General features: G+C 40.3%; 1 protein-coding gene across 1 annotated transcript in view; it reads right to left on the reverse strand.

The window, feature by feature from the left end:
• The window catches only part of HERC4 (HECT and RLD domain containing E3 ubiquitin protein ligase 4), a gene marked incomplete at its 5' end in the record, with an annotated part of 748563 nt that overhangs the window by 389761 nt on the left and 342283 nt on the right, over positions 1-16519 (reverse strand). The window contains 1 exon segment of the mRNA XM_053691837.1: positions 9521-9693. Coding sequence (XP_053547812.1) covers positions 9521-9693 — 173 coding nt within the window.

Below are 16519 nucleotides of genomic sequence, written 5' to 3' on the forward strand. Positions count from 1 at the left end.
TTCTGAAACTCTTCTAGCAGAAGAAATTGCAACCAAAAACAAAACTTTCCAAGATAATAACTTAATATCAACGGAATGTAAGGGTTCAAACGGAACCCCCTGAAGAACTGAAAGAACTAAATTGAGACTCCAAGGAGGAGTCAAAGGTTTGTAAACAGGCTTGATTCTAACCAGAGCCTAAACAAAGGCTTGAACATCTGGCACAGCTGCCAGCTTTTTGTGAAGTAACACAGACAAGGCAGAAATCTATCCCTTCAAGGAACTTGCAGATAATCCTTTCTCCAAACCTTCTTGAAGAAAGGATAGAATCTTAGGAATTTTTACCTTGTCCCAAGGGAATCCTTTAGATTCACACCAACAGATATATTTTTTCCATATTTTGTGGTAAATTTTTCTAGTTACAGGCTTTCTGGCCTGAACAAGAGTATCAATGACAGAATCTGAGAATCCTCGCTTTGATAAGATCAAGCGTTCAATCTCCAAGCAGTCAGTTGGAGTGAGACCAGATTCGGATGTTCGAACAGACCTTGAACAAGAAGGTCTCGTCTCAAAGGTAGCTTCCATGGTGGAGCCGATGACATATTCACCAGGTCTGCATACCAAGTCCTGCCTGGCCACGCAGGAGCTATCAAGATCACCGATGCCCTCTCCTGCTTGATCCTGGCTACCAGCCTGGGGATGAGAGGAAACGGCGGGAATACATAAGCTAGTTTGAAGGTCCAAGGTGCTACTAGTGCATCTACTAGAGTCGCCTTGGGATCCCTGGATCTGGACCCGTAGCAAGGAACCTTGAAGTTCTGACGAGAGGCCATCAGATCCATGTCTGGAATGCCCCACAGTTGAGTAATTTGGGCAAAGATTTCCGGATGGAGTTCCCACTCCCCCGGATGAAATGTCTGACGACTCAGAAAATCCGCTTCCCAATTTTCCACTCCTGGGATGTGGATTGCAGACAAGTGGCAGGAGTGAGTCTCCGCCCATTGAATGATTTTGGTCACTTCTTCCATCGCCAGGGAACTCCTTGTTCCCCCCTGATGGTTGATGTACGCAACAGTTGTCATGTTGTCTGATTGAAACCGTATGAACTTGGCCTTTGCTAGCTGAGGCCAAGCCTTGAGAGCATTGAATATCGCTCTCAGTTCCAGAATATTTATCGGTAGAAGAGATTCTTCCCGAGACCAAAGACCCTGAGCTTTCAGGGGTCCCCAGACCGCGCCCCAGCCCACCAGACTGGCGTCGGTCGTGACAATTACCCACTCTGGTCTGCGGAAGCTCATCCCCTGTGACAGGTTGTCCAGGGACAGCCACCAACGGAGTGAATCTCCGGTCCTCTGATTTACTTGTATCGTCGGAGACAAGTCTGTATAGTCCCCATTCCACTGACTGAGCATGCACAGTTGTAATGGTCTTAGATGAATGCGCGCAAAAGGAACTATGTCCATTGCCGCTACCATCAAACCTATTACTTCCATGCACTGCGCTATGGAAGGAAGAGGAACAGAATGAAGTATTTGACAAGAGTTCAGAAGTTTTGTTTTTCTGGCCTTTGTCAGAAAAATCCTCATTTCTAAGGAGTCTATTATTGTTCCCAAGAAGGGAACCCTTGTTGACGGAGATAGAGAACTCTTTTCTACGTTCACTTTCCATCCGTGAGATCTGAGAAAGGCCAAGACAATGTCCGTGTGAGCCTTTGCTTGAGGAAGGGACGACGCTTGAATCAGAATGTCGTCCAAGTAAGGTACTACTGCAATGCCCCTTGGTCTTAGCACCGCTAGAAGGGACCCTAGTACCTTTGTGAAAATCCTTGGAGCAGTGGCTAATCCGAACGGAAGTGCCACAAACTGGTAATGCTTGTCCAGGAATGCGAACCTTAGGAACCGATGATGTTCCTTGTGGATAGGAATATGTAGATACGCATCCTTTAAATCCACCGTGGTCATGAATTGACCTTCCTGGATGGAAGGAAGAATTGTTCGAATGGTTTCCATTTTGAACGATGGAACCTTGAGAAACTTGTTTAGGATCTTGAGATCTAAGATTGGTCTGAACGTTCCCTCTTTTTTGGGAACTACGAACAGATTGGAGTAGAACCCCATCCCTTGTTCTCCTAATGGAACAGGATGAATCACTCCCATTTTTAACAGGTCTTCTACACAATGCAAGAATGCCTGTTTTTTTATGTGGTCTGAAGACAATTGAGACCTGTGGAACCTCCCCCTTGGGGGAAGCCCCTTGAATTCCAGAAGATAACCTTGGGAGACTATTTCTAGCGCCCAAGGATCCAGAACATCTCTTGCCCAAGCCTGAGCGAAGAGAGAGAGTCTGACCCCCACCAGATCCGGTCCCGGATCGGGGGCCAACATCTCATGCTGTCTTGGTAGCAGTGGCAGGTTTCTTGGCCTGCTTTCCTTTGTTCCAGCCTTGCATTGGTCTCCAGGCTGGTTTGGCTTGAGAAGTATTACCCTCCTGCTTAGAGGACGTAGCACTTGGGGCTGGTCCGTTTCTGCGAAAGGGACGAAAATTAGGTTTATTTTTGGCCTTGAAAGACCTATCCTGAGGAAGGGCGTGGCCCTTGCCCCCAGTGATATCAGAGATAATCTCTTTCAAGTCAGGGCCAAACAGCGTTTTCCCCTTGAAAGGAATGTTAAGCAATTTGTTCTTGGAAGACGCATCCGCTGACCAAGATTTTAACCAAAGCGCTCTGCGCGCCACAATAGCAAACCCAGAATTTTTCGCCGCTAACCTAGCCAGTTGCAAAGTGGCGTCTAGGGTGAAAGAATTAGCCAATTTGAGAGCACGAATTCTGTCCATAATCTCCTCATAAGAAGAAGAATTATTATTGATCGCCTTTTCTAGCTCATCGAACCAGAAACACGCGGCTGTAGTGACAGGGACAATGCATGAAATTGGTTGTAGAAGGTAACCTTGCTGAACAAACATCTTTTTAAGCAAACCTTCTAATTTTTTATCCATAGGATCTTTGAAAGCACAACTATCTTCTATGGGTATAGTGGTGCGTTTGTTTAGAGTAGAAACCGCCCCCTCGACCTTGGGGACTGTCTGCCATAAGTCCTTTCTGGGGTCGACCATAGGAAACAATTTTTTAAATATGGGGGGAGGGACGAAAGGTATACCGGGCCTTTCCCATTCTTTATTTACAATGTCCGCCACCCGCTTGGGTATAGGAAAAGCTTCGGGGGGCCCCGGGACCTCTAGGAACTTGTCCATTTTACATAGTTTCTCTGGAATGACCAAATTCTCACAATCATCCAGAGTGGATAACACCTCCTTAAGCAGAGCGCGGAGATGTTCCAACTTAAATTTAAATGAAATCACATCAGGTTCAGCTTGTTGAGAAATTTTCCCTGAATCTGAAATTTCTCCCTCAGACAAAACCTCCCTGGCCCCCTCAGACTGGTGTAGGGGCCCTTCAGAACCAATATCATCAGCGTCCTCATGCTCTTCAGTATTTTCTAAAACAGAGCAGTCGCGCTTTCGCTGATAAGTGGGCATTTTGGCTAAAATGTTTTTGATAGAATTATCCATTACAGCCGTTAATTGTTGCATAGTAAGGAGTATTGGCGCGCTAGATGTACTAGGGGCCTCCTGTGTGGGCAAGACTGGTGTAGACGAAGGAGGGGATGATGCAGTACCATGCTTACTCCCCTCACTTGAGGAATCATCTTGGGCATCATTTTCTCTAAATTTTGTGTCACATAAATCACATCTATTTAAATGAGAAGGAACCTTGGCTTCCCCACATTCAGAACACAGTCTATCTGGTAGTTCAGACATGTTAAACAGGCATAAACTTGATAACAAAGTACAAAAAACGTTTTAAAATAAAACCGTTACTGTCACTTTAAATTTTAAACTGAACACACTTTATTACTGCAATTGCGAAAAAGTATGAAGGAATTGTTCAAAATTCACCAAAATTTCACCACAGTGTCTTAAAGCCTTAAAAGTATTGCACACCAAATTTGGAAGCTTTAACCCTTAAAATAACGGAACCGGAGCCGTTTTTATATTTAACCCCTTTACAGTCCCTGGTATCTGCTTTGCTGAGACCCAACCAAGCCCAAAGGGGAATACGATACCAAATGACGCCTTCAGAAAGTCTTTTCTATGTATCAGAGCTCCTCACACATGCATCTGCATGTCATGCTTCTCAAAAACAAGTGCGCAATACAGGCGCGAAAATGAGACTCTGCCTATGATTAGGGAAAGCCCCTAGAGAATAAGGTGTCCAATACAGTGCCTGCCGGTTATTTTACAAAATTCCCAAGATTAAAATAATTCCTCAAGGCTATGGAGTATAAAATATGTTTATATATAAATCGATTTAGCCCAGAAAATGTCTAAAGTCTTAAAAAGCCCTTGTGAAGCCCTTTTTTTCTGTCTGTAATAAAAATGGCTTACCGGATCCCATAGGGAAAATGACAGCTTCCAGCATTACATCGTCTTGTTAGAATGTGTCATACCTCAAGCAGCAAAAGTCTGCTCACTGTTCCCCCAACTGAAGTTAATTCCTCTCAACAGTCCTGTGTGGAAACAGCCATCGATTTTAGTAACGGTTGCTAAAATCATTTTCCTCTTACAAACAGAAATCTTCATCTCTTTTCTGTTTCAGAGTAAATAGTACATACCAGCACTATTTTAAAATAACAAACTCTTGATTGAATAATAAAAACTACAGTTAAACACTAAAAAACTCTAAGCCATCTCCGTGGAGAATGACTGGGGAAGGCGGAGCCTAGGAGGGATCATGTGACCAGCTTTGCTGGACTCTTTGCCATTTCCTGTTGGGGAAGAGAATATCCCACAAGTAAGGATGACGCCGTGGACCGGACACACCTATGTTGGAGAAAAGTCTGTGCCAAGAATGACGCAATAAAATGAAGCATTTTCAGCCCCCGCGAGCCTAATAGCCCACAGGGAAAAAGTCAAATTTTAAGGTAAGAAAAAAATTGATTAATTCATATGCATTATCCCAAATATGAAACTGACTGTCTGAAATAAGGAACGTTGAACATCCTGAGTCAAGGCAAATAAATGTTTGAACACATATATTTAGAACTTTATAAAAAAGTGCCCAACCATAGCTTAGAGTGTCACAGAAAATAAGACTTACTTACCCCAGGACACTCATCTACAAGTAGTAGAAAGCCAAACCAGTACTGAAACGAGAATCAGTAGAGGTAATGGTATATATAAGAGTATATCGTCGATCTGAAAAGGGAGGTAAGAGATGAATCTCTACGACCGATAACAGAGAACCTATGAAATAGACCCCGTAGAAGGAGATCATTGAATTCAAATAGGCAATACTCTCCTCACATCCCTCTGACATTCACTGCACGCTGAGAGGAAAACCAGGCTCCAACCTGCTGTGGAGCGCATATCAACGTAGAATCTAGCACAAACTTACTTCACCACCTCCATAGGAGGCAAAGTTTGTAAAAACAGAATTTATGTTTACCTGATAAATTACTTTCTCCAACGGTGTGTCCGGTCCACGTCGTCATCCTTACTTGTGGGATATTCTCTTCCCCAACAGGAAATGGCAAAGAGTCCCAGCAAAGCTGGTCACATGATCCCTCCTAGGCTCCGCCCACCCCAGTCATTCGACCGACGGACAGGAGGAAATATATATAGGAGAAATCATATGATACCGTGGTGACTGTAGTTAGAGAAAATAATTTATCAGACCTGATTAAAAAAACCAGGGCGGGCCGTGGACCGGACACACCGTTGGAGAAAGTAATTTATCAGGTAAGCATAAATTCTGTTTTCTCCAACATTGGTGTGTCCGGTCCACGGCGTCATCCTTACTTGTGGGAACCAATACCAAAGCTTTAGGACACGGATGAAGGGAGGGAGCAAATCAGGTCACCTAAACGGAAGGCACCACAGCTTGCAAAACCTCTCTCCCAAAAATAGCCTCCGAAGAAGCAAAAGTATCAAATTTGTAAAATTTGCCAAAAGTGTGCAGTGAAGACCAAGTCGCTGCCTTACATATCTGGTCAACAGAAGCCTCGTTCTTGAAGGCCCATGTGGAAGCCACAGCCCTAGTGGAGTGAGCTGTGATTCGTTCAGGAGGCTGCCGTCCGGCAGTCTCATAAGCCAAACGGATAATGCTTTTAAGCCAAAAGGAAAGAGAGGTAGAAGTCGCTTTTTGACCTCTCCTTTTACCAGAATAAACAACAAACAAGGATGATGTTTGTCTGAAATCTTTAGTAGCCTCTAAATAGAATTTTAGAGCACGGACAACGTCCAAAATGTGTAATAAACGCTCCTTCTTTGAAACTGGATTCGGACACAAAGAAGGTACAACTATCTCCTGGTTAATATTTTTGTTAGAAACAACTTTAGGAAGAAAACCAGGCTTAGTACGCAAAACCACCTTATCTGCATGGAACACCAGATAAGGAGGAGAACACTGCAGAGCAGATAACTCTGAAACTCTTCTAGCAGAAGAGATTGCAACCAAAAACAAAACTTTCCAAGATAGTAACTTAATATCTACGGAATGTAAGGGTTCAAACGGAACCCCTTGAAGAACTGAAAGAACTAGATTTAAACTCCAGGGAGGAGTCAAAGGTCTGTAAACAGGCTTGATCCTAACCAGAGCCTGAACAAATGCTTGAACATCTGGCATAGCTGCCAGTCGTTTGTGTAGTAAGACAGATAAAGCAGAAATCTGTCCCTTTAGAGAACTTGCAGATAATCCTTTCTCCAAACCTTCTTGTAGAAAGGATAGAATCTTAGGAATCTTTATCTTGTTCCATGGCAATCCTTTGGATTCATACCAACAGATATATTTTTTCCATATTTTATGGTAAATTTTTCTAGTTACAGGCTTTCTAGCCTGAATCAGAGTATTTATTACAGAATCTGAAAACCCACGCTTTGATAAAATCAAGCGTTCAATCTCCAAGCCGTCAGCTGGAGGGAAACCAGATTCGGATGTTCGAATGGACCTTGAACAAGAAGGTCCTGTCTCAAAGGTAGCTTCCATGGTGGAGCCGATGACATATTCACCAGGTCTGCATACCAAGTCCTGCGTGGCCACGCAGGAGCTATCAAGATCACCGAAGCCCTCTCCTGATTGATCCTGGCTACCAGCCTGGGAATGAGAGGAAACGGTGGGAATACATAAGCTAGGTTGAAGGTCCAAGGTGCTACTAGTGCATCTACTAGAGTCGCCTTGTGATCCCTGGATCTGGACCCGTAGCAAGGAACCTTGAAGTTCTGACGAGACGCCATCAGATCCATGTCTGGAATGCCCCATAATTGAGTTATTTGGGCAAAGATTTCCGGATGGAGTTCCCACTCCCCCGGATGGAATGACTGACGACTCAGAAAATCCGCTTCCCAATTTTCCACTCCTGGGATGTGGATCGCAGACAAGTGGCAGGAGTGATCCTCCGCCCATTTAATTATTTTGGTCACTTCTTTCATCGCCAGGGAACTCCTTGTTCCCCCCTGATGATTGATATATGCAACAGTCGTCATGTTGTCTGATTGAAACCTTATGAATTTGGCCTTTGCTAGTTGAGGCCAAGCTTTGAGAGCATTGAATATCGCTCTCAGTTCCAGAATGTTTATCGGGAGAAGAGATTCTTCCCGAGACCATAGACCCTGAGCTTTCAGGGGTTCCCAGACCGCGCCCCAGCCCACCAGGCTGGCGTCGGTCGTGACAATGACCCACTCTGGTCTGCGGAAGCTCATTCCCTGTGACAGATTGTCCAGGGTCAGCCACCAACGGAGTGAATCTCTGGTCTTTTGATCTACTTGAATCGTCGGAGACAAGTCTGTATAATCCCCATTCCACTGTCTGAGCATGCACAGTTGTAATGGTCTTAGATGAATTCGTGCAAAAGGAACTATGTCCATTGCTGCAACCATCAATCCTATTACTTCCATGCACTGCGCTATGGAAGGACGAAGAACAGAATGAAGTACTTGACAAGAGCTTAGAATTTTTGATTTTCTGACCTCTGTCAGAAAAATCCTCATTTCTAAGGAATCTATTATTGTTCCCAAGAAGGGAACTCTTGTTGACGGGGACAGAGAACTTTTTTCTTTGTTCACCTTCCATCCGTGAGATCTGAGAAAGGCTAGGACGATGTCCGTATGAGCCTTTGCTTTTGACAGAGACGACGCTTGAATCAGGATGTCGTCTAAGTAAGGTACTACTGCAATGCCCCTTGGTCTTAGAACTGCTAGAAGGGACCCTAGTACCTTTGTGAAAATCCTTGGAGCAGTGGCTAATCCGAATGGAAGTGCCACAAACTGGTAATGCTTGTCCAGAAAAGCGAACCTTAGGAACTGATGATGTTCCTTGTGGATAGGAATATGTAGGTACGCATCCTTTAAATCCACGGTAGTCATAAATTGATTTTCCTGGATAGTGGGTAGGATCGTTCGAATAGTTTCCATTTTGAACGATGGAACCTTGAGAAATTTGTTTAGGATCTTGAGATCCAAAATTGGTCTGAATGTTCCCTCTTTTTTGGGAACTATGAACAGGTTGGAATAAAAACCCATCCCTTGTTCTCTTATTGGAACTGGATGAATCACTCCCATCTTTAACAGGTCTTCTACACAATGTAAGAATGCCTGTCTTTTTATTTGGTTTGAAGATAATTGAGACCTGTGGAACCTTCCCCTTGGGGGTAGTTCCTTGAATTCCAGGAGATAACCTTGAGAAACTATTTCTAGCGCCCAAGGATCCTGAACATCTCTTGCCCAAGCCTGAGCAAAGAGAGAAAGTCTGCCCCCCACCAGATCCGGTACCAAAAAACTCTTAACCATCTCCGTGGAGATGTTGCCTGTGCAACGGCAAAGAGAATGACTGGGGTGGGCGGAGCCTAGGAGGGATCATGTGACCAGCTTTGCTGGGACTCTTTGCCATTTCCTGTTGGGGAAGAGAATATCCCACAAGTAAGGATGACGCCGTGGACCGGACACACCAATGTTGGAGAAACTGATTTGTGGGTGTGGTGAGGGGTGTATTTATAGGCATTTTGAGGTTTGGGAAACTTTGCCCCTCCTGGTAGGAATGTATATCCCATACGTCACTAGCTCATGGACTCTTGCTAATTACATGAAAGAAATAAAGGATTATATACCTAAGTTTTATCATAAAAATCAGTCCTTGAAAATGAAAAGATAAAATAAAATTTTAGTCATGCCTTTACTAACTATTACAATATACATAATCCCCTACTGCTGTTCAAATCTAAAATTTATGTTAGAAAAATTGATAAAGCATAGAATGTGTCATCTACTATATTATACAGAGAGCTGTCGGGTCAGTGATACCAGTTGCCTATTGTATTAGCACAAGCCGTTGCAATTCTGTAACAGCTAAAGTATCCACAGATACATGGGTTCCCAATAAAAGCCCTGCGATGAATACTTTTCTTTAATATTACTATTTTACTACTATACTATTTATAAATAAATTAAAAAGTTTTCCAAAAAAGTGTGTCAAATTTCAAAGAAAACCTACCTTGTGTAGTATCTCCAGGACCTTCAGTGTTATATGAAGAAACGTATTAAGGATTCTTCTCTCTGTAGGTGGGATTCCATGTTTTGTGCTTTTCAAGAGATCCAACACCACATCTTTAAAAAGTTGTACTATTTTCATGAATGATGATTGTTCAAGTAAAGACCACCAATTTTCTGTTAATAAAATAATAAAAAAATACACAGCAAATATAAAATCCGTTTATTTTCATTAATACTAAATTGATCTATAGAATTTTCAGGCATATTTTACCACCACAATGTATTTCAGAATTCATCGTTTCTTGAGGCATCTTCTGAACAAATGGTATGATTTTGTCCAGATATTACTACTGCTGGTGGTGATGTGCTTGTTATACATACTATGTCACATCTATCTAATGTTGATATTCCTCAGTAGGAAACATTTTAGCAGAGGGTATAAAAATATCAGTTTGCCCAAATTCAGCCCATGATATACCAACAGTCTTTGTCTTACACATGCTAGGAAAAAAGCATAATACGTTAGTTGTAGCTTTGATAGCACAAAAACAAGACATCTAAAAGATCTTGAGGACTGGATTTGGCCAACTATGATAAATACTTCCATTCCCCTGAAAAACATTTCTCATACTAAAGATAGACTTATTTCACATTATTTTACACAGAGTTCAAATTGTGCCACTTAACAGTAAAGGCATTCCTACTTCTGTGTCCTAGGCTCCACTGAAAGTAACTATTCCTCTGGTAAAATTGTTTATAGACAAAAACCCATGCTTCATCTATTCATCTATAAGTTTTATACGTTCCCATTTAAAGCAAAAAGTAATAAAAAAACTAGAAAACTGAGATTTTCTAATGTATTGTATGCTATCCTTGTTTATACAAATTGATGGATTTTATTACAAGGACAGAGACTCATATTTTGCTTTATATCTTTTCACTTTACTGCAGGCAGCATTTTAAAGTACATTACATTTAAATAAACAATATGAATAAAACATATTAACCAATTAACCAATGAAAACAAAGTTTGAAATGAAATGGACAAAAATGACCAATGAGAAGAGTCCAGCAATTCATAAAATAACCAGTAACTGTCAAATCTTTCTCTTTTCTCTTTGCTGCTCAAGAGATAAGTATATTGTGTTTAATTGCATACCATAATAAAACTAAATACATTTTTTGTTATTTCTTTCTGTTTTTCGTATTCAATTTTATATATCTCTTTAATTTCTCTATATATATTTATTTCAATCTGCTTTGACTATTTAATTTCGTTTTTTTATCATTTAGTTTATTCTTTCTTTATTCTTTCTTTCTTATTTTTCATCTGTCTATAATATTATTTTTTGCCTTTTCTGGTTCTATTATTATCCGTTTTTTTCCATTTTCCTATTTTTTATCCTTTTTCCCCATTTATATTTATCACTCCGTTTTAGCATTATTTTCGTTTCTTTTTATAAACCTTTTTACCCCATCCTTTATCCTTACCTTTTCCGGATTCTATATTTATGATTTTTCAATCTTTTATAGCCCTTTTTCATCTTGCGCAGTCTCTCTCCTTGTTTGCTGTGCTCTCCGGTTGCGGCCGCCATCTTAACGGTCTCCCTTCTCTTCTGTCACTCCTCCATTTTGCGTGACTTTTTTACCCGCCCTTTTATCCGTCAATCACAGGTTTTCTCCTTACCTCCCTCATTCCTCCTCACACAGTGACCGGAACAGTTGCAATTTGTAAATTAGCAACATTTGTATTATTTTCAGCTGCAAATACTTGGTTTTGTCTCTCTTAATCACAGAAAGTTATTTTACATTAGAGTTTTAAGATACTTAACAGGATAATTGTAGTTTTAAATAGAATATTGTTATATTTTAAAAGTTTTTAAGTTTTTCAATATTTAGTTTAACTCCTAAATACTTTATTAAGCCCTCATTTTTGTTAGTTTTTTTTTATAATAATTACCTTATTATAAGTCTCAGTTTTCTGAGAAATCAGTTAGAGAACCAATTGAAAGCTCTTTGGAGCCTTTCAAACAGCAGATGATGCATTTTCAATCTGCAATTAACTCTGTCAATGCCTAGAAAAGCTTCATCCAAAAAGAAGCATTTATTAAAAAGTGTAAAGTCAAAATCTTTTTGACAAACCTCATGTCCCTTGTAAGAGAGTTAATGTACGTCAGTGCAGTTCTGACATTTCCCAGCCTGCCTTGCAGCGCAACTATGGCCCCTAGTTATCAAGAGAGTTAATATACGTCAGTGCAGTTCTGACATTTCCCAGCCTGCCTTGCAGCGCAACTATGGCCCCTAGTTATCAAGAGAGTTAATGTACGTCAGTGCAGTTCTGACATTTCCCAGCCTGCCTTGCAGCGCAACTATGGCCCCTAGTTATCAAGCCGTCAACCTCAAATATGCTGGAATTCCGCAGCGTATTTGTGGCGCGGCTGATTCGCCTAAGTTATCAAGCCCTAGAAACCGGCAAAAGTAGAATTTTGTGACGTAAGCTTCGATCCACCGGACTCAGTCCGACACAGATCGATTCTTACGTCACTCCAGATGTTCCGCACACAAGTGCGGCACAATCTGACTACTTTTGCTAGTTATCAAAAAACTAGCAGGTACGCTCGGCACTTTTCCGGCCCAGCGTACCTGGTTTTCAAACCGCCGCCCTGGAGGCAGCGGATCCCATAGGAATCAATGGGAGTCTGACCATAGCGAAAGTTCATGCTCGCTGCAGCCAGACATCCCATTGATTCCTATGGTAGTTTCTACACCTAACACCCTAACATGTACCCCGAGTCTAAACACCCCTAATCTGTCCCCCCTACACCGCCGCAACTAAATAAAGTGTTTACCCCCTAAACCGCCGCTCCGGGAGCCCACCGCCACTATAATAAATCTGTTAACCCCTAAACCGCCGCTCCCGGACCCCGCCGCCACCTACATAATACCTATTAACCCCTATCCTGCCCCCCCTATACCGCCGCCACCCCTAATAAATGTATTAACCCCTATCCTGCCGCTCCCAGACCCCGCCGCAACGAAATAAATAGTTTAACCCCTAAACCGCCGCTCCCGGACCCCGCCGCCACCTATATTAAACTTATTAACCCCAAATCTGCCCCCCCTACACCGTCGCCACCTATAATAATATTTTTATTAACCCCTATCCTGCCCCCCCATACCGCCGCAACCTATAATAAAATTATTAACCCCTAAAGCTAAGTCTAACCCTAACACCCCCCTAAATTAAATCTAATTTAAATCTAACTAAATAAATTAACTCTTATTAACTAAATTATTCCTATTTAAAGCTAAATACTTACCTGTAAAATAAACCCTAAACTAGCTACAATATAACTAATAGTTACATTGTAGCTATTTTAGGATTTATTTTTATTTTACAGGCAAGTTTGTATTTATTTTAACTAGGTACAATAGTTATTAAATAGTTATTAACTATTTAATAGCTATCTAGTTAAAATAAAGAGAAATTTACCTGTAAAATAAAAACTAACCTAAGTTACAATTACACCTAACACTACACTATCATTAAATAAATGAATCATATTTAAAACTAAATACTTACCTGTAAAATAAACCCTAAGATAGCTACAATGTAATTAATAATTACATTGTAGCTATTTTAGGGTTTATATTTATTTTACAGGTAACTATGTATTTATTTTAACTAGGTACAATAGCTATTAAATAGTTAATAACTATTTAATAACTACCTAGCTAAAAGAAATACAAAATTACCAGTAAAATAAATCCTAACCTAAGTTACAATTAAATCTAACACTACACTATCATTAAATAAATTAAAAACAAATACCTACAAATAAATACACTAACTAAAGTACAAAAAATAAAAAAATAATTTACAAACATTATAAAAATATTACAACAATTTTAAGCTAATTACACCTACTATAAGCCCCCTAATAAAATAACAAAGCCCCCCAAAATAAAAAAAATTCCCTACCCTATTCTACATTAAAAAGTTACCAGCCCTTTTACCTTACCAGCCCTTAAAAAGGCCTTTTGTGGGGCATGCCCCAAAGAATTCTGCTCTTTTGCCTGTAAAATAAAAATATAACCCCCCCAACATTAAAACCCACCACCCACATACCCCTAATCTAACCCAAACCCCCCTTAAAAAAACCTAACACTACCCCCCTGAAGATCTTCCTACCTTGAGTCGTCTTCACTCAGCCAAGCCAAATTCTTCATCCAATCCGGGCGATGTCTTCATCCAAGCGTGGTGCTGAAGAGGTCCATCATCCGGCTGAAGTCTTCATCCAAGCGGGGGCTGAAGAGGTCCATCATCCGGCTGAAGTCTTCATCCAAGCGGGGGATGAAGAGGTCTTCCATCCGGCTGAAGTCTTCTATCAAGCGGCATCTTCAATCTTCTTTCTTCCGGCTCCATCTTCATCCCACCGACGTGGAACATCCTTCCTCCATGACGAACTCCCGACGAATGAAGGTTCCTTTAAATGACGTCATCCAAGATGGCGTCCCTCGATTCTATCAGCCAATCGGAATTAAGGTAGGAAAAATCTGATTGGCTGACTGAATCAGCCAATCAGATTGAGACGCCATCTTGGATGGGACGCCATCTTGGATGACGTCATTTAAAGGAACCTTCATTCGTCGGGAGTTCGTCGTGGAGGAAGGATGTTCCGCATCAGCGGGATGAAGATGGAGCCGGAAGAAAGAAGATTGAAGATGCCGCTTGATAGAAGACTTCAGCCGGATGGAAGACCTCTTCAGCCCCCGCTTGGATGAAGACTTCAGCCGGATGATGGACCTCTTCAGCCCCAGCTTGGATGAAGACTTCAGCCGGATGATGGACCTCTTCAGCACCACGCTTGGATGAAGACATCGCCCGGATTGGATGAAGAATTCGGCTCAGCTGAGTGAAGACGACTCAAGGTAGGAAGATCTTCAGGGGGGTAGTGTTAGGTTTTTTAAGGCGGGTTTGGGTTAGATTAGGGGTATGTGGGTGGTGGGTTTTAATGTTGGGGGGGTTGTATTTTTATTTTACAGGCAAAAGAGCAGAATTCTTTGGGGCATGCCCCGCAAAAGGCCCTTTTAAGGGTTGGTAAGGTAAAAGAGCTGGTAACTTTTTAATGTAGAATAGGGTAGGGAATTTTTTTATTTTGGGGGGGCTTTGTTATTTTATTAGGGGGCTTAGATTAGGTGTAAGTAGCTTAAAATTGTTGTAATATTTTTATAATGTTTGTAAATTATTTTTTTTATTTTTTGTAACAGCTATTTTTATTTTTTGTACTTTAGTTAGTTTATTTAATTTAATTTAATTGTAGTTATTTGTAGCTAATTTATTTAATGATAGTGTAGTGTTAGGTTTAATTGTAACTTGGTTAGGATTTATTTTACAGGGAATTTTGTATTTCTTTTAGCTAGGTAGTTATTAAATAGTTAATAACTATTTAATAACTATTCTAACTAGCTAAAATAAATACAAAGTTACCTGTAAAATAAATATAAATCCTAAAATAGCTACAATGTAATTATTAATTATATTGTAGCTATCTTAGGGTTAATTTTACAGGTAAGTATTTAGTTTTAAATAGGAATAATTTATTAAAGTATAGTGTAGTGTTAGGTGTAATTGTAATTTAGGTTAGTTTTTATTTTACAGGTAAATTTATCTTTATTTTAGCTAGGTAGCTATTAAATAGTTAATAACTATTTAATAGCTATTGTACCTAGTTAAAATAAATTGAAAGTTGCCTGTAAAATAAAAATAAATCCTAAAATAGCTACAATATAATTATTATTTATATTGTACCTATATTAGGGTTTATTTTAAAGGTAAGTATTTATTTTTAAATAGGATTAATTTAGTTAACCCCTTAATGACCGGACCATTTTTCAATTTTCTTACCCTTAATGACAATGGCTATTTTTACATTTCTGCAGTGTTTGTGTTTAGCTGTAATTTCCCTCTTACTCATTTACTGTACCCACACATATTATATACCGTTTTTCTCGCCATTAAATGGACTTTCTAAGGATACCATTATTTTCATCATATCTTATAATTTCCTATAAAAAAAATATAAAATATGAGGAAAAAATTGAAAAAAACACACTTTTTCTAACTTTGACCCCCAAAATCTGTTACACATCTACAATCACCAAAAAACACCTATGCTAAATAGTTTCTAAATTTTGTCCTGAGTTTAGAAATACCCAATGTTTACATGTTCTTTACTTTTTTTGCAAGTTATAGGGCCATAAATACAAGTAGCACTTTGCTATTTCCAAACAACTTTTTTTCAAAATTAGCGCTAGTTACATTGGAACCCTGATATCTGTCAGGAATACCTGAATATCCCTTGACATGTATATATTTTTTTTTAGAAGACAACCCAAAGTATTGATCTAGGCCCATTTTGGTATATTTCATGCCACCATTTCACCGCCAAATGTCATCAAATAAAAAAAAAAGTTCACTTTTTCACAAATTTTGTCACAAACTTTAGGTTTCCCACTGAAATTATTTACAAACAGCTTCTGCAATTAAGGCACAAATGGTTGTAAATGCTTCTTTGGGATCCCCTTTGTTCAGAAATAGCAGACTTATATGGCTTTGGGGTTGCTTTTTGGTAAGTAGAAGGCCGCTAAATGCTGCTGCGCACCACACGTAAATTATGCCCAGCAGTTAAGGGGTTAAATTAGGTAGCTTGTAGGGAGCTTGCAGGGTTAATTTTAGCTTTAGGGTAGAGATCAGCCTCCCACCTGACACATCCCACCCCCTGATCCCTCCCAAACAGTTCTCTTCCCTCCCCCACCCCACAATTGTCCCCGCCATCTTAAGTACTGGCAGAAAGTCTGCCAGTACTAGATAAAAGGAGTTTTTCTTTTTTTTAATAAAAAAAAATAAAATGTTTTAGCTGTGATGGACTCCTGCCTTAGCCCCAACCTCCATGATCCCCCCCCCAGCTCTCTAACCCTCTCCCCTACCTAATTGCCG

This window comes from Bombina bombina, chromosome 9 (genome assembly GCF_027579735.1).
Source record: "Bombina bombina isolate aBomBom1 chromosome 9, aBomBom1.pri, whole genome shotgun sequence".
NCBI lineage: Eukaryota > Metazoa > Chordata > Amphibia > Anura > Bombinatoridae > Bombina > Bombina bombina.